The 27,499-nt window shown below is 40.5% G+C and overlaps 2 protein-coding genes across 10 annotated transcripts in view; one reads left to right on the top strand and one right to left on the bottom strand.

Annotated features, from left to right (window-relative positions):
- Positions 1-98: 98 nt before the first annotated feature.
- fzd3a (frizzled class receptor 3a) lies at positions 99-18,747 on the top strand. 3 transcript variants are annotated; one of them, XM_086061855.1, is made up of 9 exons: positions 99-251; positions 888-1,371; positions 12,204-12,400; positions 12,513-12,975; positions 14,336-14,635; positions 15,517-15,768; positions 15,977-16,125; positions 17,172-17,426; positions 17,520-18,747. In XM_086061855.1, exons 2-9 carry the CDS (start codon positions 1,171-1,173, stop codon positions 17,770-17,772), a joined length of 2,070 nt encoding a protein of 689 aa, XP_085917981.1. In that variant the 5' UTR covers positions 99-251; positions 888-1,170; the 3' UTR covers positions 17,773-18,747. The 3 variants fall into 3 exon arrangements, with proteins under 3 accessions (XP_085917981.1, XP_085917980.1, XP_085917982.1); XM_086061854.1 differs by having other exon boundaries at positions 15,977-16,143; XM_086061856.1 differs by lacking the exon at positions 17,520-18,747 and having other exon boundaries at positions 17,038-17,367.
- Positions 18,748-19,035: 288 nt separating this feature from the next.
- The window catches only part of cdc42bpab (CDC42 binding protein kinase alpha (DMPK-like) b), a 73,945-nt gene continuing 65,481 nt past the window's right edge, over positions 19,036-27,499 (bottom strand). For 5 of the 7 annotated variants that reach the window (XM_086061847.1, XM_086061848.1, XM_086061849.1 and 2 more), the window contains 7 exons: positions 27,216-27,300; positions 26,872-26,995; positions 26,158-26,275; positions 25,082-25,199; positions 24,853-25,004; positions 24,286-24,360; positions 19,036-21,000 (listed from right to left, as the gene is read on the bottom strand). In XM_086061847.1, coding sequence (XP_085917973.1) covers positions 20,869-21,000; positions 24,286-24,360; positions 24,853-25,004; positions 25,082-25,199; positions 26,158-26,275; positions 26,872-26,995; positions 27,216-27,300 — 804 coding nt within the window. In that variant the 3' untranslated portion in view covers positions 19,036-20,868. The remainder of the gene's footprint in view (positions 21,001-24,285; positions 24,361-24,852; positions 25,005-25,081; positions 25,200-26,157; positions 26,276-26,871; positions 26,996-27,215; positions 27,301-27,499) is intronic. The other 2 variants (XM_086061850.1, XM_086061853.1) reach the window with 1 other exon arrangement.

The following is a 27,499-nucleotide window of genomic DNA, read 5'->3' as shown; positions in this document are numbered from 1 at the left end:
ATTCCGCTCATTGCTTTTAATTCCTCAGCAATGACCAGAAGTTATGTCGGTATTCACGTGGCTTGACGTTAGGCAGGGACCACGAAGGAGGAGGAGGGGAGGACAGCGGCAGGGGTGAGGACAGTCGCTGGCTGGGGGGCAGAAAGGAGGCGAGGAGGGTGCGGGTTAAGCGACCCTCGCACATTGTTACCAACTCGAGGAGAGGCGAGGACACCAGGTCGTTCCACGTGAATGTTCATTCCAGTGGCCTGGTAAGCTTAAACCATTTGAATGTTGTCTATTTGTCGCGTACACCTCCGCCGGTGGCCCGCGGTTGATTGCGGTAAATTATATTAAGTTACGCTGCATCGGCGTAGGTGGCTACAAAAGGTTCACCGTGGCTACTATCAGGATAGTTAAAAAAAAAAAGAAAAAAGTCTGGCTTTGTTTGCGTTACAGTGTGTAATGATAAATGTGGCTGAGGTATCTGTTATGAATCACTAATTGCGGACGTAGGACGAGGAGCGTGACGACGAACTTGTTAGCTAACGTTTACGCCCTCACGTCATCAGCGTTGTAATTGTTTTAAATGTAATAACCTCATTATTGATGCTTAAACAGGTGCGTTTAGTGTTTACAAATGTGAGCATCTGCTGTTTAAACGTTAAATTTGTTTGTGTGAAATGAGTATTTAGGTAATAACATAGCTAACGTGCAGCAATTTACATCATATTTATCCAATTGTCAGGTCATATTTGAATTACAGTCTTGGTTATTCTTGACATATTTTTAGGGGAAACAACTGTGAACAAAACCAACAACGTACTCAAGTGTATACTGTACAATGTATAGTGAATCCAATGTGGAAAATAAAATGCTAATTCATCATTTTGTGTGTTCCTCCCCAGATTGCCACTGAACATAAATGTCATCAGCGTTATTTTCCAAGGCATGCTTGTTGGTTGGAGGAGGGCGAGTCATATGAGTCATTTGGTCAAAGCGCAGCATCTTAAAGGACCACAGCATCTCTGAGCTGATGCCGTTGCCATGACTCAACCGCAATGGGCTGCTTGAACCATGGTCGACCACACTGCTGGACCGCCACTGTCTTCTGGTGATCTGGAAAGAAGGAATTGTTTAAACGGACAGTCCTGATATCGTGCCTTTTCCTCAGCTATCACCTGAGCAGTCATGGGTCTCCTATGGGTGCTGCCAGTGTGCATGTTGACGGCGTGCGTCGCCATTCCCATGGACGCGGCAGCGGGGAGCCACAGCCTGTTTACCTGTGAGCCTATCACGCTGCGGATGTGCCAGGGGCTGCCCTACAACACCACCTTCATGCCCAATGTGCTCAACCACTACGACCAGCAAACGGCCGCTCTCGCCATGGAGGTACACTACAGCACTGACACACAAAAGATGTGTTACGCTACAGTTAAAACATGATTTTTTTTTGTCAATGTAGAATCTCTATGTTTCTCATTTTTAGACCAACAAGATAAGCAATATGTGTTGCACTCTTTCAAATGGTGATGAAGCCCACCATTTTGTATAATTTGAGTGCATTATTGACTAAATAATGCGTAAAGGTTTAACAAAAACTAGTACTAGACCATTTTCTACAAGTTTTATGCAATGATGGGGTGCTGTTGAAGCCAAACTGGTACAATTATTGGCTGTGAACTTGACTTAAATTTGGTAATGTAACTTATTATGGATTACGTGTCACTACGAGATGTTTGAAAAGCCACTAGAGTGCGGATGCTGATGAAAGTGTTAATCAAAGAATAAAAAAAAGACAATATAATTGTACAACAATATCTTTAAATGATGAATCAGTATTAATAACAAAACTCAAGTAAGTTTGGCAGTCTACTCAGCGACATTTCCAATTGACATATTTTATCAATGACACACAGCTACCACCGCTTTCATATGTCTAAATTGTCATTTTCACTGAGAATATATTTTTTAAACCCTTTACTGCTAATAAATAGTAGTAATAGTAGTAGTAATAATACAAATCGGATATGTACCTTTATCGTCAGTTTTGTGAAAATTGTTGAATTATTTTTTGGGTAATCCCTCCAACGAACAGGAAGGAAGAATTAATTTTTTTACCCAATATTTTGAAAAACATACACCGATAATGCTCACTATTTATGGTAAAATAAGATCCATATTACATTTAATAATTTTACTAATTGGATAACTTTTATTTTCTTATTTTCAGATACTCTCTGAGCATTTTTAAAGCCATAACAATTCTTTATCTGATAAATTTGATGTGCGCTTCGGTCTGAAACAGATGTAAACACATTATTAATATTAACGAGACATCATTAATGTTCTACGTTGCATTTAGTATGCTTTTTCTTAAAATTTTAATTCATAAAAAAAGATTGAATATCTATTTTTTTCCCTCCAAAAATTGCACACAAAATAGCAGGGTTTGCTCAACTTTTTTTTTTTTTTTTAAATTAAGATTAATTTAAAGAAAGTTGAGTCGGCGTGAATTTGCCGCTGATTGTGTTGCTGATATTTTCTCAGTACAGTATTATAAAAATAAAAATAAACACACACACACAGAAGTAGAGTGGATGTTAATCATCTTTATTCCCTAACAATGAGCAGCCCATATACAGAATTAAAATTTGTTACTACGCTCAAAATAAGCAGGTTCACATCTCAGTTTCCACCTCATGAAAACATTGAAAAGCAAAACTGAGAATCACACATTTTTAAGATTTTCCGATAATTGAACCACGGAGACAGCCCCAAAAAGCTTTGGCCAGCTGGAGGCACTTTAAGATGGTGCAACATGCTTATGTCACCTATGCGCTGGAAGTGCCCATCCTCTCTTCTTTCCATTGTTTGGGTCACAACTGCGGCAAGCTCAGGGCTACGTACGCCACACCAGCTAGCTAGACATGAGATTCAGCTGGCTAGCTAGTGTGGCTAAACACGTTGCGGAGTGGCTCTATAAGTCAGTAATTGTTTTCTTCATGGCATTGAAGAGGCTCCATTTGTGAAAAGGATCATTTTCACGAAGGTATGATGAATTCACAGAAGACAAAAAAACTTGCTAATTGCTAAGCTATAATTTTTTCACTTTGCCCAAATAAGATTTGTCTTGCGCTGCATTTGAAAGAATTATTCTTTTTTTTATAAACGACATAAATGATATTTTTAAAAAAATCACTTTTTCTTTTAAAGTAAAGTACTGTATACTAGCTATTTGTAGTATACATTAGGATATCATATTGTTGAATACATGTTTTATTTCTGCCTCAGCTGATGCCCCACGGACATCGACATCCTAGATATTGCCTTCACCGTGGCTTGTTGCTTATATGTTGCCTTTAGTAGGTAATACAGTATAGTATCAAAGTGATAGCCTACTTTCTTCTGAAGCCTCCAGTGTATTACCAAAACAATAAGAAGAAAATAAATTCTTAATATTAGACCCCAAGTGAAAACGATGCATTATTAAACGCCTGTGATTCATACAGGAATGTTGTCCTAAAATAGTTTATGGTGTTGCACATAGAGCATGTGGCTTGTAATTTCTCTCAATATGAAGGCGACATTTTGAACGGAAGATTTTAAGCCGTTTGCTCTTTCACTGGGTCGTAATATACAATGTGTGCTTGCTTTCCGTTTGTTTCCATCAATGGATTAGAGATGAAAATCCACAATTTATTGTTTTCTTTATCCTTGAGATAATCCGTACATTTCACAGCCATACCACAATCAAGGAGCAGATGCATTCCCTCATTAAATAAATCCCATATTTTAGATACTGTTGGCTGATCCTGCTGGAAGCTCAGTCTTTTGAGCAACTAATGACCCAAAACAATGACAGAACTGTCTACGTGTCAGCTCTGTTTATTTCAGTTTATCTATTCGGAGCATGGTGATCCCTTAAGGCTTCCCATTCCTAATGTCACCCTTTGACCCCGCCCCAGCACATCGCAGCAGTGGTGTTGTAGTGTAGCGTTCCGCCGGCCATCTGTGCCCACTCCACCTCGCCGCGCTCGCACTGGCCGAGCAGGAGAGAGAAGTCAAATCCAGAATTATGTAACCCCAACACGGCCTGCGCTGCTCTCAGGCACCGTGGCGCACGTTGTGCTCGTATTAGCGGTCACGCATAATTTTTTTTCTATAGTTGTGGGAATGCTGAAGCATTTTTTTAAATTCTCCACACTTTTTGTTGCCATGTTACAACTCCCACATACACCGTTCAAATTTCAACTTACTTCAAAAATTCACGCCTCTTGGGGTATATATCGACAGTATTCGCACAATTTAATGTTAAATATCAACTTTTCCTTATTCATTTTCAATGGGACAGACATTGAACATTTTCTATGTATCAATTTCCACGCCCGCTTCCATACATATAACTTATCATCATTACCAGCTGTGTGATACTGCTCGATGGCACAGTTGGTAAAGTGCATTGTCCAGTAACCAGGAGGTCATCATTTCATAATTTATCTATCAATGTACTTCATAAGCATTCCACATGCAGTCAAATCTTAGCATTTAGCTTTCAGCATTCCCACGCAATTTCTCCAGAAATTGCACTTAGTCTAGTTTTAGTTAAAGTTTTTATTTGACAATACAAATCTTCATTATTTTCATTATTTTTAAATGAACATTGTTGATTGGAGTACTAATCGCAGTGTGTGGTAGTACCATGACCAGCGAGAGCACGTCTGGCTTTGACGGTGTTCACTTTGATTGGTCATGGATGCGCAATTAAGTCTCTTTTAGATGCCAGAAATGCTGGTTGCGTCCGGAAAAACACAGAGACCAAATGGGTTCCAATTCACGAGGACCGTTGCCCTGTTTTGCGCCTGCTTGGTGGCTAACTCGCCCTAGATCCAGTTCATGGGAGAATTGAAAGCCTTTAAGATGTTCAGGGCAGGCAAATGAGAATTGACAGATGATTTTAAAAGGAATTAGCTTCGTTGAATAGCCAAGACAATGATGATGAATGCGGTGCACCGTGGAGAAAGCGGGAGTTGGACTGGAACCAGCGCCTGCCGTTCTTGAGGTTTTTGTGTAAACCCCTTCAAGTCGCTGGTCCATTTCGGGGGTTTCTTATCCATAATGGCTCATTATCTCTTTTTCTGTTTATATATGTGCCAAGTTACGATGTAGATCCTCAGATGAAGACTTTTTTTTAATTTTTAGAATTACACATTTTTCTCAAATCTGTGTCGTATATTTGTTAAATGTGGTAAAGATAACAGGATCTTTCTTGTTTTGATATTCCTTTTCCACCCTGTCACCGTTGACCGGCGAATGACCTCGCAGCCAAAGTGGGACAGCGGCCTCAGGGCTGGGAATTGGTTATTTCTGGGCCACAATGATACTGTGCAGAAGTCTCCCAAGATAAGTGGGAGCGTGTCGGATTTGACTGGCGTGTACAGAAAAAGAGAAAAGAAAGGGGATGAAATCCCTTCATTGGAAAAGGATGAATGTGGACCAGCGTGGCTTCATCATAGTGAATCGCTCAACTGTCATGGACGTCCACAACAGATGGCCTTACTGTATAATATACGTTCACAGCTCATTGAGGATTTACTGTATGATAATATGCTCTTCATTTTTGGTAGAATGTCCCTTTACTCTTCAAGATGGTACACAAGCTTCCAAGAGTGTTGCTTTGACTTTAATGATAGCCTCTTAATGTGCGTCTCCTGAACTTGGCACCCAAATGAGCCCTTGCAAACTATCCTTCTGTAATTCACCCAAACTGACGTGCTATACAGTAAGATCTTGGTACACAAGGTGTGACTGAAATGAGCGTTTTCGCTCCAGCACACAATTTTCTTTAAATGTGGAGATTGATTTTGACCATAATGTTTGAACATCTGCGCAACTACAGGAAATTTGTCGGGTTCTTATCATAGAACCCGCGTTGGAGGTGATTTGACAGTATTGATGACAGGATAGCCGTTCTGTGATGTTGTTTGTCATAAGACACTAAATGCCATATTCTGGGCTATGCTTCTTGATCTGTGGATTCCAAAGCATTTACATTTTATGGACTTTTTCTTGATAAACGAGTAGCATTGTAATTCTATTCTTTCATAGGATCCCCATTAGCTTCTACAAAGTGGCTGGTAGTCTTCAAAATTAATGCAGCAAAAACATAACAAAAGTTGAAATTACTCAATATAGTAAAATATAAAAACAAAACAATAATAATCAACAGATACTGTAAGCAGAGTCAAGCAAACAACCATACAAAAAATAGAAGAAATAAAATCACAAGAGGATAAAATTACTGGTACATAGATTAATAATTAATACAATTACAATTTAACCAGGGTTATTATAGTTTTCAATATATTTTCATTATAGTTTGTTTTGAGTTTTTTTTTTTTAAATTAGTTAGGTTTAATTAGTTTTTAGGGCGGCGCTGTTAGTTTTTTTTATTAGTTTAATTATTTCAAAAATGCCTAGTTTTAGTTTAATTTTAGTATTAGTTTTCGTTTAAAAAAATGTTATGTATAACTTGTGTGCAAGATTTAATAATAAATACCATGGTCAAATAAAAAAAGCAACACACTTCTTACCTAGCGTTGCGTTTCGGCTGAATTTAATGAAAAAGACAAAAGTCAAACATGCAAAATTGTCACCAAGGAGCAAGGTCATCCATTGACTGGTGCTAGATGACGTCACTTCTGTGCGACACACTTTCAAACGTCTTTATTCCGGTTAATATTTCAATAAATATACTTAAATCACATTTAAAATCAACCTTAAAGGATCATGTATTAAATTAATTAAACTAAGGACATTTTCACTATGATTATAGTTAGTTTTGTAAACGTAGAATGTAGTTTCAGTTAGTTAAAAAAAAAAAAAAAGCATTTTTGTTTTTATTTTATGTTGTTAATGAAAATGTTTTTTAAATTTTAGTTTTAGTTAACCTAGTTAACCAATTTATCTGGAACTGATTAATTATTATTGTAATAACTTTTTAAAAGATAATTTGTTGGTGGCGTTTCTAGCATTAGATAGAAGTGCCCAGGAAGCTCTATAATGAACAGTTCTTATCATAATTAATTATTATTATTATTTTTGGTTTAGGTACTATCAAATGACCCATGCTCACTTCTCTAAAACAGCATTTTTAAAAGCGCAGAGAAAATCATAAAAACAATAAAAATAAAATAAAAATCCTAAACAACTTCCCTGAGGAACCCCACAAGACATTTTCACTGGTAGAAAAACTACCATTAAAACATAGTCGCTCTGTTCTGCCATACACATAACTAACTTTGGCAATCACACATTCATACTTTTCTGATGAATTAATGATATCAATAGCACGTACGCCCTTGTGTTTCCAAGGGCCTGTTACATGGAAGCACGTTTTACTAACAAAGAAAAATGACACTGTTTCTCCGTGTTTATATGACAATGGTGTTTTTTTAGAGTAACAACAAGAGATAGATGGTGGACTTGTGCAAGACTGCAAGTATGCAATATTCAAATATCAAAGGACACCGTTGTACCAAATTTCTCACTGTATGCAGGTAATAACTAGTGAAAGGAAAGAATAACAGAGCAACAGATGTATTTTGTCAGGAAGTTGAATTGAGGACATTGAGTGATGTGATGAGTTTTTTATTTATTTTATGCTTGAGGTTATGCAGCCATCGCGATAAAGGTAGAAAACAACACTAGGTCAATAATTAGCTCTTTGAAGTCAAATTCAGGGTCTGCTAAGGTTGCTGATTCATGTCAACAATATATCCACATGGAACATAGATTGTGTGCAGTGACACAAAGACTGGCCTGTTTTTCCATCTACTCATGTTAAGTTGACCTCCATACTCAAGTTTAACAGCATATCCAACCAGACTGTGTCATGTTACAAGTGTTGCAGCGAATAGATAGTATTGAACCGATACTCCACCCATGCTGTGTGAACAGGTTTGTGAAGGAAAAGCGCCGACTAGTAAAGATGTATCCCCGCTAAACACTCACGTATAAAAGGACACAACACGGTCTGGTAAATCCAAGCCGGCGTGACCTCGGCTTTAAAAGACTCCCTTGTTTTATTTAATGTCCAACAGCGTGTTTATTGGCTGCCGACTGAATGAGAAGCTCATCCAGAGAGCGAGGCGCCACTTCTGTGAGTGTGCGTACACGAACGTTACACACTGTGGCAAGGTTTTCAAACACTTTCTTAGCGGTGAATGACACGACTGACTCGCTCGACCCATCCCTACGCACCCCCCTCCCCCCCATCTCTTTTGTCCTTCCCCTCCCCCTACGTAGGGCTCACCCGTTGCCCAGGAAACTGTCCCAATTGTGCCATTAACAAAGGGAGTGGAGGCTTTCTTGCCTCCCGGGAGGTGGTCCCCTCCGCCCCGCACCCTGACCTCCTCGAACCCCGCTCTCCTCCCTGTACCCCACCCCTCCCCAGTGATGCATCAGTCGTTGCCATGACGCTAAGGTTTGAAATTTGAAGAATGGAATGGCAGCATTGGAGGGAGAATGGTGAGTGGGAGGCGTTCACAGGAAGAGAAGTGACTAGGATTTTTTTTTTTTTTTGTATAAGATAAAATCAGCACAGACCATTTGCCCGCTATGACCATCAGTCACAGCTGCCTTCATTAAAAACAAATTGCTTTAGCATTTACGAAGACATATGCTGTCACATTTGAATGCACTTTATAGGATTAGGCAGTATTAATAATTGATAGTACTCTGATCTTAATCATATTCAAATATGCTGCATAATCAGCAAACTGCTCAGGGGTGAATCGAAGGTCAAGGCCGGTTCTTTTCAGTCTTTAAGCTAACGCAAGTTTTGTTTCACTTAATAACAAAAATTGCAAAAACGTAATCATTTTACAATAGTTTTAGCCACAAACGGGTTCAAATGTAAAACAAATTAACAATTTCAATCTTCGCCACAACAAGTTAGGCTTTTGCTCTCCCCGTTGTCTGTCTGTCCATCTGTGATCTGGATTATGCAAGAAAGGGCTGATTGTCTTTGAATTAGGTGAATGGGTGTAGCCTTGGAGGAGTGCTTTCACTGTTAAACATGTTTTATTTTAAACACTTATCACAATTCAATTCAATCATCATCATCAAAAACATTACCTGCAACAAGCCATGAAAAGATTTCACCCAAGTAATCTTCTGTGATAGCGCTTTATACAGGTTGTAGTCTCTTTTGGTACGGAAGTATCTTTTTATTATTGTTAATTTTGGTCACAATAAAATGCAAAATAAAAGAAAGTATATGGCTTAAGATGTAAATCCATACATTGTACATTTACTGTGCTAATTGTTTTGTCCAAAATAACTCAGCGTTGAGTATATGTTTACGGTACTTAAAAAGAAGAAGAAGATAAGTACCCAAAATGGATTATGATTGCCGATATTAATAGTTTAAACTGTCAATACTGTATACAACACGCTATTGTCGTAGAATACTTTAATATAATTTCAAACTCATCTTATCACACGTCTATCAAAATTAATGGCTTACAGATGATTAGATTTTTTTTTTAAGGCCCAGGAGTATTCATATTGCCTGTAAAAATAACAATACTCAAGCAAAAACAAAGCACCCGTCGTTATTTTTTTATTTTTTTAATCTTGAGCTTTTCAATAGTCACATAGTAGAGTAAACATGCATATAGCAAAAATGCTAACAACCTGGGCTAGATTCGCGGAGAACCGCAAATAGCTGAGAAGAGGTTCGGTAGGGAAAAAAAAGTGAATTTGTGAATAGTGAATTGCAAATAATTTGTTTTAACAGGTTAGTAATAATGTTTTCATTTGTAGTTTTAGTTCATTTGGTAAAATGGGGTTCCAACTCTAAATAATCCTCACAAATAAATGACACTTATTAAAATCAAGAAATTTGATGAGACTGAAATGACATGTGAACAGTACCAAACATCACCTGTGCTCGTTTACACGGCGATTGCACCTTACATGCTTTGATAATTGGACCAGTGGTTGGCCAGCTGTTGCCAGTGTAGCCATTAACATTCATTCCCCCACGGAAAGACGGATGGATGGATTGGTGCGAGTAGTTGCCCGGCCTCTATGGGCCATATGTCTCATCCACGCCAGGCTGCATAGTAGCTGTTGACGCTTGTAATAAAATGGCTGTCGGCGTAGTGAAGAGGTGGAGGAGGGGAGCGATGGAAGGCTAACTTTGAATAGTGAAGGGGGTTAAAAATAGAGAAAGATGTCAATAGGCAGAGGGATATAACACAAGCTCTCTTTATACATCATCAGGTCTTGCATCCTTTGTGTGTTTAACCATTGGTGTGTACTCTTATGTTGCCTTATGTGAACTATGCCAGTAGCCTGCAGTAGTCAAAACCCAATGGAAAGATAAAAATGCAAGACCTGTAATAAGATATGATATCACTTAAGGAAAATAATTGTATATTTTTGGGGGGGGAAGCTGACAAGGTAACACATGTGTATGTTGAAAATAAAATTAACTTTATTCTAAATAATTTTGGATCAAAATGTTGAGCTTTTAATGAGCAAATTATCACTGCGATACACTGTGCAATGAATTATTTTAGTCTCTGACTCACTGACCCATATATGGAAAAAGGCCTTTCTGATGAGTGTTAAAATGAGATTATTGTAGCAGGGTTAGTAACAAATATATATTGTGTAAATGTTGGAAAATGAATTGTAATGTTTTTATTAGCTTGTTCTGATTTTTCACGGCAAACATTTTAATTCTGACAGCCAATAGAAAATGCTTAGATTTACTTGCTGTCATTTTAAAGTGAATGTTTGGTGGGCTAGTAAAACATTTTGAAGCTATTTTTTAAATGTGTTAGAATGACTTTGTAGTGTTGCTTTTAATGTGTAAAATGAGCAAGCAGTTCTACCAGCCAGGTCACTTTTCCTGAACATAATGTGAGCGCTTTGTGCCATGAAGGCGCAGTCAGTATAATCCTTTTACATAAATGCATCACATGTGGGTGGCAGACTGCACTGCAACTTGATACCATCAGTTTATTTTGGAAATGTAATTAGGACGGGAAAACAATCCTTACAGATACAGTCTATTTTAACGTAATGTGCGTTAGATTTGTTAGTCAAAGTGTTAGTATTATATTATATTATATTATATTATATTATATTATATCGTCGCTGCTATGTGAAAAACACTTATGTAAATCCCCCCCCCCCCCATTTTTTTTAAACGTTTTTTTGGATGTCTACATTCAGTTTCATCCCAAAAATATAAAAAAAGAAAAAAAAGGGGGGAAAATGGACATAAGTGTTTTTCACATAACAGTGACGATATATGTCGTATATATTTTTAACTATAAAAACAGCCCTTAAATTTTTATTTGGTTTCAATTAATCTGGGTCAAAAAAGTGCACGTTTAAGTGGCTAAATGTTTCATTTGTTTTGGACCCAGCAGCAGCTCCTCTTTACTACCCCCCCTCGAACAAATACAGACAAATAAATTGCCCCCTAACCCCCCCTCCTGACACTGTCTGCCATTGCCGCTTTACGTTTTGGGGCTGGGGGTGGTTGTATGCTTCAGGATTTGTGTGTGGCTGGAAGCTTATTGACATCAGGTGCACCTGAAGGTGTTACAAAAGCACAACTTGACATGACTCGTTTATGTATATTGTATTGCGTATTTTGTCAGACTTTATTTCATTTGTTCATTAGACAGCAAACTAGTTGAGACTAAATCAACAACTGCAAGACGTGATTAATGGACAATCAGTTCCACACATTGAGCCAATTAATGATGGTTATTATGCCCATCCTTTGTCACAGTCCTAATTTGTGATGATGATGAGTGAGTGTGATCATATAATTAAAGAACACCACTGTACTTCCGTTGTTACTTTTGCTTGTGTGTACACAGAGTGCCTCAATTGTGTCAGTCAGTCACAGCATGCTCCTCTTAGATTATACAAAGGCCCTGTCAGCAGCAGTACGTGTGTGTATTGGGGGATGTCGAGTTTGGGCTTCCCCCTCTGGAGCTTGGCGAGAAGTAAGATGGACACGGGGGGTATAGCGGATTATTGAGACGGGACCCAGTGTTGTTTTTACACACTCATCAACTTCAACTGTCAGCCGACATGCTCCGTTGCCTCCTTTGTGTCCCCCTGGCCCACATTTCATTTCAGCGTAAACACTTCTAACATACTTCCTGTGTCTTTTGCGGCCCCCCGTGCAGCCCTTCCACCCCATGGTCAACTTGCAGTGCTCTCCCGAGCTGCGGACGTTCCTGTGCGCACTCTACGCGCCCGTGTGCACCGAGTACGGCCGCGTGACGCTGCCCTGCCGCCGGCTGTGCCTGCAGGCCAAAAGCGACTGCTATAAACTCATGGACATGTTTGGCGTCAGCTGGCCTGAGGAGATGGACTGCGACAGGTTGGTGCCGGACCAGACATAGACAGATGAACCTAATGGATCTTTGACGTCTATAGTCGTCAATGGCAGTGAATGAGTGGCAGCGACATCATGTACATTATCTTGTCATCAGGTTTCCAGACTGCGACGAGGCCTACCCCCGTCCCGTCGACCTCCTGTCCAGCGCAGACACCACCGAGCCCGCTATCCCCGTCCAGCGAGACTACGGCTTCTGGTGCCCCCGAGAGCTCAAAATAGACCCGGAGCTGGGCTATTCCTTCATGGGGGTCCGCGACTGCTCGCCCCCGTGTCCCAACATGTACTTCACTCGCGAGGAGCTGACCTTCGCCCGCTACTTCATCGGCGTGGTGTCCATCGTGTGCCTCTCCGCCACCCTCTTCACCTTCCTGACGTTCCTCATTGACGTGTCTCGCTTCCGCTACCCGGAGCGGCCCATTATCTTCTACGCCGTGTGCTACATGATGGTGTCCCTCACGTTCTTCCTTGGTTTCCTGTTTGAGGACAGGGTGGCCTGTAATGCGGCCATTCCTGGCAGGTTTCGGGCTGCCACGGTCACTCAGGGCTCTCACAATAAGGTAAGGTCGCGCGCCACCAGAACCAGAGATGCTAGTCAACAGATTTCATAGGAAATTATGGAATATAGTAAAAAATGTTACTGGCATACAGTTCATTTTAAAATTACTATGGACTACAGTGAAAATCAGAAATATAAGCCGGGTTTACATTGAGACTTTTTTTGTCATTCTTAATGAAGATATGTGGTCACCTGTTTAATTGAGTGAGTTGTGTTGACGTGAGTTGTGACACGATCCATTCCCATCTCATGTTTACATGCTTGCGTTCTTTAAGCAGATCAGTCGTGTTACAGCCGTGGGATGCGCAAAGATCGATGTAAACATGATGTCATTTATCAAGATGGCATCGATTCGTTAATTTAACCTTTTTGCGGTAAAAAACAAAATAAAATGTACCCCTCTCGTGGTATTTTAGCCAAGATTTGGCACACTCTTCGAAGTTTGATAACTAAGTAATTTATATATATATATAATTTTTTTTTTACTTACTTTTACCACTCAAAATGTTAAGTGGCATCAGACCTATCTATAGATTTATAGTATTTATTTATTTACTTATTTTTGACGCCCTCTATGGACAATAAAAGCAACACTACGCTATGAGCAAAACTAACTATGATGTATATAACAATGTATATATTTGTCAGAATTGTCCCTTTGACCACGTACAGTAGTTTTTATTAAAGTAACATCTTGATCAAAACAAGTATTTACAGTACGTATTTGCAAGTACGTTGGAACTTACAGTGATTTACAGGAACTTACATACATTGGAACATACTTATATATATAATATATTTGCAAATGCATTAGAATAGGCTAAATGCTAAAAAGTTTGCATTCCCCTCCTATAATGTCATTTGGGGGTATTGACTTGTGCAAGTAAAATTAAAATGCTTTTTTTTTTTTAAAGCATTTGGCCTACATTATAGCAATACGTTGGAAAATGAATGACACATTGTTGGCAATTTTTATGGTTTATTATTTATGTCTGCAGTGCATGATTTCCATTCAGCATTCTAGGGAAAAAGGGTTTTAGCATTTAGCTAACAAGTATGTGTGAACATACTTGCGTACACATTCAAATTTATTTAAATATGTTCAAACGTATTAGCTTAATGCTAACAGATGTGAAAATTAGTGTGTGGATCCAAGCCGGGAAAAAAAAAGCAGGGAAAGCAGCATAGATGTCCACTGGAACAGCTGAAATGTATTTCAGGTTACTAAGAGGCATTTAGAATGGTGACAGGTGTGTGCTGACTTCCTTTTAACATGACTTTGAATGTCTTGGGTTGATTTTTAGCACAGCAGTTTTTATTTTCGGCTTCCCTTAACCCGCCCTTGTTGGCGCATTTTGCAGGCGTGCACACTCGTGTTCATGGTGCTGTATTTCTTCACCGTGGCGGGCAGCGTGTGGTGGGTCATCCTCACCATCACTTGGTTCCTGGCCGCCGTTCCCAAGTGGGGCAGCGAGGCCATCGAGAAGAAGGCCCTCCTCTTCCACGCCTGCGCCTGGGGCGTCCCCGGCGTGCTCACTGTCAGCCTGCTGGCCATGAACAAGATCGAGGGGGACAGCGTCAGCGGCGTCTGCTTCGTGGGCCTCTACGACTTGCCGGCGCTGCGCTGGTTCCTGCTGGCTCCGCTGGGAGTGGACGTGGTGGTGAGGAAGAGTCAGAGGCCTAGTTTGCCATTAGGCAAGGCAGGCAATTGCTTGGGGCCCCTTAGCCAGTGGGGCTCCCTTAGAGGGTCTACAGATTTGACACAAACCGCATATCCTTCACATTAGCAGTGCGGCAATGACAATTGACCGTCTCACATTCCCTGAGTCAGGTGTTTTTTTTCCTTTAAAAATGTACGGCTGATTATTTTTCATTTTTTGGTAAATCGTCATGAATAGTAGAAGTAAAGCTTTTATAAAAAAAAAACAAAAGGGCGTTCTTTTTTTCAAAACGACCATAACACAAAAACGACCATGTATAGTATAAAGCATTTTTAAAAAGTGATCATGTATCCAATCATGAAAGGCGTTTTTTTTTAAGGCATTTTTAAAAAGATGACCATGTGAAATGACCATAAGGCGTTTTTAAAAAACAAAAACGACCATACGTTTTTTGTTGCTTTTTTACGACCATGTATATAGTAAGGCTTTTTTTTTTTTTACAACCATGTATATAGTAAGTAGTTTCTTTTTAAACGACCATTTAAGGTTGTTGTTTTTTTAACGACCATGTAAAGCTTTTTTTTTTATGACCAGGAGTAAGGCGTTTTTTTTAAATGTATTTTTTAAACGACCATGTAGTAAGTTTAAGTTTATTATTTATTTACTTCTTTTTTTTTAAACGACCATATATATAGCAAGGCTTTTTTTTTTTATGACCATGAAATTTGTCATTTTATTTTTCTGTTTTCTGACTCACTTAGGATTCTTGCTAAAGTGAAACAAACTAAAATAAAAAGTCACTTGAATGAAGCCCAATTATTGGTGGTTGTTTTATCAAAGATGCAGAGGTGCAATTTTAAAATGGTGTCCTGTTGTGTCAGGTGGGCGTGGTGCTGCTCCTGGCGGGAATCGCGGCGCTCAACCGCGTCCGCATGGAGATCCCCCTGGAGAAGGAGAACCAGGAGAAGCTGGTCAAGTTCATGATTCGTATCGGCGTGTTCTCCGTGCTCTACCTGGTGCCGCTGCTGAGCGTCCTGGCCTGTTACCTCTACGAGAACAGCCACAGGACCGTCTGGGAGACCACCTGGGTCCAAGAGAAGTGTCGCCACTACCACATCCCCTGCCCCTACCAGGTAGTTGCAATATAGGAACTCAAACGAGGGCTCGCCAATCAAAAGGCAGCGACATGTGACATTCCGTTGAAAATCAGCTCACTGTAGTATGATCATGATTCGGGTAATTTTCACCGTCTTGTTGTAAATGAAATATGATTGTATGAAAAAAGAATATAACTTGAGGAACTTTTTCTCATGTGCGCGCACGTGCGTGTGTTGCGTGCAGGTGGAGCAGAGCCACCGACCCGACCTGTCCCTCTTCCTGATCAAGTACGTGATGATGCTGATCGTGGGGATTCCGTCCGTCTTCTGGGTGGGCAGCAAGAAGACCTGCTTTGAGTGGGCCAGCTTCTTCCATGGCAAGAGACGCAAAGAGTACGACAACACTGCAATGTACACACACACACACACACACACACACACACACACACACACACGCACACACACACCTTTTGCACTTATCATAAAGGGTGAGAGTGCGCTGTTGTCGTTTTGGCAGGATTTGCACTGTGCGCTTCACGTTAGGTGTATTTCAAATATAAAATAGGGGGCACAAAGGAACAGGAAGTTAGCTGTGTGAGTGTGTAGTTAACAAAATTCCTCAAACTACACTCTAAAAACAGTTGGGTCAAAAATAAACCAATTTGGGTAAAAAAGGCTTGGGTTAATCCTTTAAAACAAAAAGATGGGTCAAATGAATAACACACCAAACAACACCAAAAAATGGGTTATTGTTTTGACCCAACTTTTTGGTTTACATGCATGCAACCCAAAAAGTTGGGTCGGTCTCACAAAGAAACAACAACCAAAAAACCTTTTTGGTTTAAACGAGTAAACCAAAACGTTGGATCTATCCTTTTTTGACCCAATTTTAGTTATTTTTTACCCAAATTTTTGTTTTTCATGCACAACCCTTAAATGTTGGGTCGGTCTCCCCAAAATTTAGTAGTTTTTTTAAAGATTGTTTGGTGGGTTATTCATTTGACCCAACTTTTTGGTGTAAATGTAAAACCAAAATATTGGGTCTGTCACTTTTTTGACCCAATTTGGGTTTGATTTTTTTTTTCTTTATGCACAACCCACAAATTTGGGTCAGTCCCCCTAAAATGTATTTTTTTTTGGTTAAAATAAATAAACTTTTTGGTTGAAATAAACTAAAATATTGGGCCAATCACCAAAATTGTCAATATATATATATATATATATATACATATGTACGTTTTTTGGCATCATCTTGTAAAAGCGGCTCCTTCTCCACACTCACCCCCCGCCCCCCCCCATCTCAAGCGTGTTGAGCCCAACTCCCAGCGACTTGTCCACTCACCCGTCTCTCCTCTCCTACCTCACCCCTCACCCGTCCACCTTCCCGCTGTCCCTCCCCACCTCCCTGCGCCTCTCCCTGCCCCCCGTCCATTCCCCAGCGCCATGGTGGACAACCGGCACGTCCCGCGGGAGCCCGACTTCACTCGATTGCTCCTGAGGGACCCCCAGGCGCCCGTGGCGAGGAAGTCGCGCGGCACGTCCACGCAGGGCACGTCCACGCACGCCTCCTCCACCCACCTGGCCATGCTGGACGAGCCCCCCAGCGGCAGCACCAGCCGGGCCGGCTCGCTCCGCAGTGGCTGCTCCAAGTTGAGCAGCTACCACGGGAGCCTGCGCCGCTCCCGGGACGGCGGGTAAGCTCTCCGCCAAGCTGCTCCTCGGCCATTGCAACATTTATTCCATATCGTTTTCATTTCTTCCATCATCATCATCATCATCATCATCAGATACACGGCCTCCAGCTTCCAAGCGTGTGACGACCGCGCGCCCTACGGCAGCATGCCCCATCTGGACGACCCGTCCCGGACGAGACACCTATGCACCGATCGCCTGGACAGTCTGTCGCGGCATGGCTCCGCCCACTTGCTGGACATCCAGTCGCGGCACAGCAGCGTCAGGGATCTAAGCTGCGCCCCCCAAGTGGCGCTGGGAGTCGCCGGAAACGGCATTCACAGGGTGCTGGAGGAAGACGCGTCTTGAACCACGTTGCGGACGTGTGCTCGATCCTTTTTTGTTTGGCCGCGGATCGATCGATCGATGCCTTGCAGGTGCCAGACCTCCTAGCCAAGACTTGAAAAAGATTTTTGGACTTGGACTTGATAAGAAATCCAAAGACTCACCGGCTACTTTTTGGATGGTTTTATTTTATTGCACCTTTTTAAGCTCCTGATGGTCTCTAGCACTCGTTTAGTGACTAGTTGGCATTTTTGTGTTGATCAGCAGGACAGACTAAATCCTATCTGCTCGCCGACGGCACATTTGGGTACATTGGCTTGCTGTAATCCCTCCATTCAGAACGTTTTCATGCTTGGTGAATATGCTTGTGAAAGAAATTCTTAAACCATGTTTGTTTCAAAATAAGGGGTGGAGTCGGGAAATGTCAGGGCTGAATCCAAACTCCTGCCCTACAGTTTGAACAGCACGTCGATTTATTCAAAGGTTTGCATGTGCAAAAATGGGCACAAACTTGAGGATGCCAAATGCGCTAAAATGCTGTGCAAGGACTGTATGCAAATGATACATTTGGCACACACAACACAATTATGATATATCTAACCTGAGTCAAATTGTGCTAGCTCATTTTACTTTTTTTTTTGAAATGCCAGAAACAAAAAATCATAGAGAATTTATGTGGGGAACTTGGTATAAGATGACAATTTTAGTAGCTTCACATCTGTTAAGAGTGAATACACAATTTTGCGCCTGCTATTTGGGATCTTTGTAAATCGATATGGTTGCTGGTCAAATCTGAATAGTGAGTTATTGCTTGTACTGCCGACCAGGGGTGGGCCAACTTGGTTAATTCAATGTTTTTGTTTTTTTATTATTTTTTGCCTTCATTTATATCAATAAATACGGTCATTGGTAATTTATCCCAACAAATAAAATAAAATATAATGATGTAATGTATCTTCATGGAATTGGTTACTTAAAATTAAATTTTGAAAAAATTAATATGCGTTCTAGTAACACCATTTTGCATATCATGAGTCGTGACTTTTTTTAACCCTTACTTTACCTCATCTACAATTGAATTGGCACCTCTTTCAAATTTAAAAGTAAAACTTTAGCACTGTTTGCCCACCCCTGTGTTAGAACATTATTTCCCCTGCTGGCTGAAAGCTGTGCATAATGTAAAAAATATTCTTGGTTTGTTAATTTTTTTAAAAACACTTTTTTTAAATAAATGGAAAAGAAAACGCATGTGCTCTTGACTAAATAAATCACACCCAAACACACCGGTGTATTTGTAACAGCCCTCCGCTTTATTGAAATACATCGGAGTCAGGTTAATATGAGTTGTCCACATAAATGTGGCAGCCAGTTCCATACATTTTGTTTTGACCTTACACCTTAAATATTTTTTGTGCAAAAAGAATCTACATCACCTGTAGTGGGTTATCCTCAGTAAAACGCCCAAACCGTAAAAAAAAAAAAAAAAAAAGCAAATCCAAGGGAAAACAACCAAAAAACAAATGATTACATCTATAACATGCAAAACTGTACAAATTATTACAAAGCAATCCTAGAAAAAAACCCAGAGTGTAATATGATATGAAAGAGCAAAATATAGAAGGTATTTTAGATAAGACCTCACTGAAATGCAAAGGCAATTGATTTTTTTTTTCTCTCTCCACAGCAGCCCTAAAAACCTTTTTTTTTTTTTTTTTATCCACTCCTACCATAAAATCATCATATTGCTTCCAACCGTTTCCTGAGTTAGTCCATCTTCTCATCGGGATCATTTTATTCATCTGTACAACAATGGCCAATAAAAGGTCCTCCTGGCTCTGAGATAATACATTCTACATGCCACGAGCTCGGGAGGTGCTTTCAATCCGGATCAAATTGGCTTCGTTAGTAACTCAACTAAAAAGATAATGCACACGTGTGGAATAATGTTTTGAAAAAAACTGAATGAAGAGGAATGACCACAATGTATTTTTTGGTTTCCCTGACAACCACACTTACAAAGTGACACAATAGCATATTAGAAGCACACTGTAGTGTTGTGAATATTTGAGTTTAATATTCACATGGTAATGTCACGTTTGAGGACACTTTGCATCCGCCAGAACAAGAAACAAAATTAAAAAACAAAACAGTCGGAGCTATGAAAAGCAGATTGGATTGTGAGTGGGGGGCCAAAAGGGGCTGCACGTTTTTAAACAATAAGTTCCCTCACTTTCGACATTCTTTGTTTTTTTTACCACTTTTTTTTTTTGTCCATCTCATAATCGAGCATATGATCCAAACAAACATTGTTCAATACAAGCCAAGGCTATGCTAAAAGTCCCCATGTTGCCCTCCGCCATTTTGTTTTTGGTTACCACGCACACATTCCAAGGCATTTCGCTGCGTTACATCCCCTCAGTGCGTATGCGTGTTCATCCACATTTTCACTCAAATGCAATTATAGGGGCGTGTCATAAAAATAAGAAAATCTAAACTCAATCAAACAAAATAAAAGTTTTAAAACGGATTCCGTGTGAATAAAAGCCCAAATCACTTGAGAATAAAAGAAGGAAAATAAAAGTAAATAGTATTTCCTTATCATATATTACTCTCTACTTTGAACCTATGTACATTATTGTGGTGGTTGGGCTAAGTAGACCCCTTTGATGAGGATGAGCGATGACATCATCGGCATTATTTTGGAAGGAAAACGGATCATAAAGTCATCGCATGTAGTGGCAAGTTTAGTGTTAGCAAAGTTTGCAGCTTGGTTGGGGAGAAAAGAAATAAGGAAGGGGAGAGGGGCTTTTCGGGCCATCACGCAAAATGAATGCTTCTACTCTAAGATTGATAAATAAATTAAAATATTGTCCCCTAAAACCCAAAAGGCTCCTATGTACAAATACAAATCTTTTTTCCTTTTTTTTCTGTCTTTGCATGTGAACGAGGCATGGAGGGGCGTGTCAGTTGATGCTGAAAAGGAGGGTGCGTTTGATTCGGACCCCACGTCACACCCCATACACAACTGGGGGAGGGGGGTGGGCAGAGAGATACAGTTGTGTGGGGAGTCGTGTGCTGTCACTGGGCTGGTGCGGGCGCCGTCGGTCGGGCCGGGTCGGCTCATGTGTCCCAGCCCATGCGGTCAGTGCTCTCCAAGGACAACGATTTGGTCTTGTGAGGCGAGGCCGGGCTGGGGGGGCTGCTGAAGGTGGAGCTGTTGGAGGCCGTCGAGTGGCGGGGGGAGTCAGAGTCCTGCAAAAGAAAAAAAAATATATATATATAAGATTGTTTTTGTTCTTTTGGATCCTCTCTGTTGCCGTGGTAATCGTATGCACATGGAAGAACATGATGGCAGAAAATGGAAAATAAATTGACCCCCCCCAAAAAACCTAATAATGACAGCCTGTGCCATTGAGCTCTAAAATGAGCTGAGTAGCATCCATTGGACTTGACACACCTGCCTCGCTAAGGTCCCAACAGTTGAGTGTGCACGTCAGAGCACAAACATGAGGACCAAAACTGCCAAAATTAAAAATAAATGAATGAATAAAAGTGAAAATAAAAATATAATTAAAAAATGGAATAAAAAAAAATAAATATATATATATACATATATATATATCCCTATAAATACAAAAATAAAAATACCAAAATAAATATATAAATAGAATTAACTATCAATCAACAAGTACAAACGCTCAGTTCTGACATTTATTCATTTCATGCTGCAGGTCGACATGTTATTCAAAAGAGCCCCGGCCCTAAGCGTGTTTTAGCTTGTTGCAAACTGCGAGTGAGCGGGTCGGAGAAAAAGGAAGTCTCGCCGCCTTGCATTGAGAGCTCAAGCGAGACTTCCTTGTTCGCCGACCCGCTCACTCGACCATTGAAAGGCAGTTTGCAATGGCGGAGTCCAACCTAAGACACGCTTAGGACCGCCCCCTCGTTTGAATAACATTTCGACCTAACAGAGCGTCTGCAGCATGAAATAAATAAATGTGAGAGCAGAGCGTTTTTATTGATTGATTTGATATTTCATTCTATTTATAGATTTATTTTTGTGTTTCCACATTTATTTTTTGAATGTTGTTTTTAGTTATTTATATATATATATATATATATATATAATTTTTAAATTTTCCACTTTAGATTTATTTTTGAATTATATTTTTTTATGTTTTTATTTTCACTTTCATTCATTTATTTATTTATTTAGTCATCTTTGGCAGTTTCGGTCCTTCATACAAACCAAGCGTGAAGACAATCAACAATCGTTAGTGACCACAAAACAAAGATATCAAGTGCCACACTTGAATTCAACTGAAAATTGGCTGTGCACCCAACTGTGCTAAATAATCAAATAAAGATTGACCAAGGCTTCAATTCAATGTCTATGGACTTGACTGTATGTTCAACTGGAATGCTTGTACGCTCCAAGTGGTTTTAAGACGGTGATTCCTAACCACTGTGCACGAAATCCCTTAGAAAAATCATTACTAATGCAGACAAATAACGTCTTAAATCATCTATCGACACAAGTAGACAAAGTTGTTGGTATCCCTCTGTTTAAAAAAAAAGAAAGAAAATCCCACAGTGGTCGCAGATTTAACTTGAATCTGACATAAGTATCAATAAATAAATAAAATAAAAAACTAGAGCCCTTGTAACCCTAGCCACATTGGGGTCCTGGCACATAAAACAAAAACCCTCCAAAATATTGATAGTTTTGTGGGGACAAATTACAAAGTAAAATCAAAATGGCGGACTTCCAGTTCGGTTTAGCTAGCTGCTAGCCTATGGCTCCAAAAGACTTTTGTATGTCTTGGTCAGATACATATGCCTCCCAATTTTCACTTATCTAATCACAAACACTAATGTATTGATTTTTATGGCAAAGTGTCATGTGTTTCCACTCAAGACCGCATCATTTTTCTTTGTAAACAGCAAACAGAAAAATTAGAAGACGATCAGGTAAATCGTGTAGGAGTTGTTTGTTGAAAGGCCAAAAACGGCAACAAATGCCAAAGTATATCAAAAATGTTGGACTTCCGGTTAGGTTTTAGCAGACGGCTGACTTTTTTTGTACGTCGTGGGCTGTTTACATATGACTCCCGATTTGCGTGCTAAATTGAGTTTGGGACCTTGCAGTGGTCACGAAAATGAACCAATGAGCTTTTGAATTTGGGCAAATTGCAATCCTTTTCCTCGGACATGAAGTCCACTTTCTTTGGAGGAGGTTCTGAGCTCTTTTGTTGCCGAATGATCCTTCTCTTTAATCTGTCATCAATTTTCCTTCTGTGGCAATCTCGTGATTCTTAATTTTCTGACAAAAATGTCACGGGAACCTTAAGATGCTTGGAGATGGTATTACAGCCTTTAACTTCAACATGCTGGACTTACATTTTCTTTCTAATCTCATGAAACAACTTGCTCCTTCCCGTCCTAACAGCACAATGACTACTTAACTAACTCAAAAACCTATAAATACGTTTTTTTTATACTTTGTCCTTCACTCCCAAATATGTATTTATACGCCTTTTAATGTTTTTTTATGCTAGAGTATACAGAAGGCTTTGATGCAGCCTCTCAACTGCAAAAAACAGTTGAAGAAATAGTAGTGATTACACAAACGACCAGCAGGTGGCAGCAGAGCAAGAGAGATCAACCAGAGCCATGTTGAAAAAAAAGCTAATTTACTCATGATGAAACTTATATTCTAATGCTAATTGCTACAAAACGGAAACAGAAAGAAATATAAAAAACATTCTAATGAAAGAAGAGACTCGAATCTTTCTTTTGGTAGGTTCCATGTTTTTATAGCAATAGAACACGATATTCCGTGGGCCTTGCAAAATCAGTCAAAATCCAGTAAGACATCCGGGAGCAAAGGTAGCAGTAAAAATGGCTGCGAGTGAATGAGTTAAATTAGGCCAACTTACTGATTCCAAGACACCTGTGATGCTCACCATCATTTTTTGTCCAGGCCTGTTTCATGATTTTTTTTTTTTAAATAACTGCTGAAGCACAAGTCAAAAGCAATGTCTAAATTTAATTTGTTAATTTTGATGGAATTTTTTAATTCTTACTTTTTTTTTGTCAGATTGAAGTTCTTCTTTTTTATGAACAGGCACATTTTTTGAGAAATGTTTGTCTACATTGTTTGGCTCAATAAAGTTTTGCAAACACTGTCCTGTTAGTCCTAAGAGCGCTACCCAAACAAAGTGCACAAAAATGGTTGAAGGCAGACAAGAAGGTGCACTGCACCGATTGGCTGAGTGGAAGCAGACATGCTGCGTGATTGGCTGAGTGGGCAGCAAAAGCGATAAAGGGGATGCGAGCGTCAAGCTAAAATGTTGTGGTGAACGATGTGACGAGGCATCATTCCTGGGATGTCCACATGTGGCTAAACACAAACCCAATCCCGGTGGTATGCATGGAACACTCACAGTCACACACACGCGCGAGCGCGCACGCACACACCCCTTGTCGGGTGCTCTGGCTTGTGTGTCGGGTGCAGGTCGTTGCAGTTGTTGACATTACCTTCATTTTACTAAGCAAGGTCCTTAAAGCCCTTTTCAGATCGGGGGTCTTCTCCGATGGCGAAACTGCCTGCCACTGCAGAGGAGAGTTCAGACTCAGCGCCGCACCCACAGACAGCATGCTGAGGCGGGGATGAGGGTGCGAGAGAGGCGAGAAATGGGGCAAAAATGGGATAGGGCGGCTTCTGGTGGCCATAAGGAGGAGGAGGAATGGGTTGGGGTGGGCTTGTTTAGATGGGGGTCAGAGGTCACCCATAACCAAACAACTACAGCGCTTCCTGTTCAACGCTACACGGTCATGAAATGGACTTTCCTTTCACACAACAGGAAGTGAGAATGTAGGCTAAAACCCAGCCAATGGAACACCAAATGGCGAGGGGGCGGGGATGGGGGGGGATCAAGATCAGCTGCAAGTATGACATCAGAGCGGGCCGACCAAACAGGAGGTTGGAACAGGAGGATGAGTTAAAGCGCCTGCTGGGATGTTGGTGGGCGGATGGGGGAATGAGCAACAACTATGATCACATGCAAACACTTGACTATTTCCCATGACGTGATGTGCACTGACCTCTCTGTCAAATTGCGACAGGGGAGCGTCCCCGCAGTCCATGCCGCCGCCCGAGGACAGGGAGCTCTCCGAGGGCGAGGTCATGGCTTGCCGCTTGTAGCTTCCGCCCGACAGCTCGCGACGAAGGGCGCTGCCGTTCTGGGAGGACGAGCCTGTGACGACATCAAGTCAGAACTTGAGGAGGAAAACGGCGGGGCAAGGCGGGGCGGGGATGACGTCGGCCACTCACGTATGCCCAGTCCGCTGCTGGCGCTCATGGAGCGGCCCGGCTCCGCCTTGTTCTTGGTGATGGAGGGGATGCTGACCGAACCGCTGAAGCCTGCGCGGCTCTCTTGGATGCGCACATTCTAAATTAAGCACACATATGCATTAAAAATCTATTAAACTCCATCTAGATTTTAATATATAGAATATAGTATTCTGGTTAATATAATCCCAGGGGGCGGCCATTTTGCCACTTGCTGTCGACTGAAGATGACATCACAGTTGCTCAGGGCTCAGGCAACGACCAATCACAGCTCACCTATTTCCTGAAAGTGAGCTGTGATTGGTTGTTACCTAAAACCTGAGCAACTGTGATGTCATCTTCAGTTGACAGCAAGTGGCAAAATGGCCGCCCCCTAAGAAGGATAAAAATGGCTGGATTTTGCTTTATAACTCAAATTCCACACATGTAATATTAATCAGAATGTCATGTTTATACTCGTGAGGTTACATATAACATATTATTGTCAAGAAATGTTTAAAGATGATTTCCACTTTAACAAGTGTTTTTAAGCTAGCAAAGAAACTACCAGCTACAATAAAATCCACCCATTTTTATCTCTCTCGGAGGGCGGCCATTTTGCCACTTCTGTCAAGTGAAAATGGCATCACAGTTGCTCAACGCTCAGGTAACGACCAATCACAGCTCTGCTTGCAAATGCCACGACCAAACTCAGAAAAAAAACAACTGAGCAGTGATTGGTCATTACCTGAGCTCTGAGCAACTGTCATTGTCAGTCAACAGCAAGTGGCAAAATGGCCGCCTCCAAAGATTGATAAAAATGGGCTAATTTGGCTGCTTCATTCATATTCCACAAATGCAATAATCATCTGAATGTCATGGTTAGACTAGTGGTGCGTACAACAGAATTCCACTTTAATATATAGCCAATACAGTTAACAATAAAAAATAAAAAAAAGTTTAACATTCCATTTTAGTTCACACTTGTATGGAACATCACAAGGAAAGGAAGTTCTACTTCGCTTCCACTGTAAATTAGGTGTTTGCATAGCATCGTGTGACAACACAAGTTTAAATACCATGGGCAGGTCCTTGAGGATCTGGATCCCGTCCCCAGGTCCCATGTGTGCAACATGGTTGAAGTTTGTGGGGTTGGAGATCAGCTTGTTCCTCATCTCTGGATCCCGCAGCATCTCCCTGCAGTCACAACAACAAATTTTCCGTGATGTCAAAACTCATTGAAGATCATATACATTATTTAGTGCAGTGATGTACCATCCTGTCAAATATTTTTTTCCAGCCTAACCAGTGAAAAACATTTAACCAGTTTTTTTTTTTGGGGCGGGGGGGGAGTCAGTAGAGTGCTTTGCCATAGTTGTCTGATTTATTAAACTTTGGAACATCATTTGGTCTCTCAAACTATTTGGAAAAAAAATTTATTAGCACCATTAAGTGTCTTCCTTTAGGATCATAATAAAGATCTGTTCTCAAAAAGAAATCAATTAACTTAATGTTAAATACAAATTTCAAATGATTGACATGATATGATAGATGGCATATGACAGTTTGGGTTGAACCATTCTGGTTTGAGGAGACTGTGTTTTTAGGACAATGAAATTAAATAGCCTACTGACTATAACATTCATTATTTAATAATAATTAATTTTAAAAGATTTTTGCATGGATGCTGCTTTTTAATTTTTTTTCAAATCTTGCGTATCCCCATTAGAGAATCACTGATTTAGTATTCCAAATATAATATTTATTTAAATAATGTTCATCCATGTCTGTACCTCCTCTGCTGAAGTCGTTCTTCCTCAGGCACCCTGAAGGAGAAGCGTCTCTTATTGTTCATGCTGCGTACCATCTGCTTCCTGCTGTTGTCTGACGTCTCCGGGACGACCAGCTCGTCGCCCTCTATAAGATCACAACAAAGCCACGGGCATGTTTACATCAGTGGCTACAAAACAGTTCATACACACACACACACACACAATGATGCCTCAAACATCTGGTGCTAAAAGAACATGCAGACTACAGCAAATCTGTAACAACACTCATGTGAAATGAACACAAGGCAGATGAGTAGTTTTTCATGTCTGATGAATGACCGGAAATTGCACATCGGACATCTTACCAGCTGTTTTGTTTCTAAAGTAGATGAGGCGCACTGTTTCCAACCCCAACAAGTTGAGGGAGCCATCAACATTCAAAGGTCGCACCTGTAGTCACACACGAACAACAATTAATGGAACGTCATCATTTTCCAATCTTTTGTTTGATCCAAGTCCAAAGCACTTTTCCATTTGCGTGGTGGTGCAATTTCCGCCACAAGAGGGAGACAAATGTTGGATTTTCACTAAAGGTCCAAGTGCCCACTTTAGATAATATTTTTTTTCATTTACAGCCATAAAGCCATCC

This window comes from Leptonotus elevatus, chromosome 18 (genome assembly GCF_054856555.1).
Source record: "Leptonotus elevatus isolate MCC_2025b chromosome 18, RoL_Lele_1.0, whole genome shotgun sequence".
Lineage (NCBI taxonomy): Eukaryota > Metazoa > Chordata > Actinopteri > Syngnathiformes > Syngnathidae > Leptonotus > Leptonotus elevatus.
Note: the sequence above shows the minus strand (reverse complement) of the source record. Positions and strands in the feature narration are given on the sequence as shown.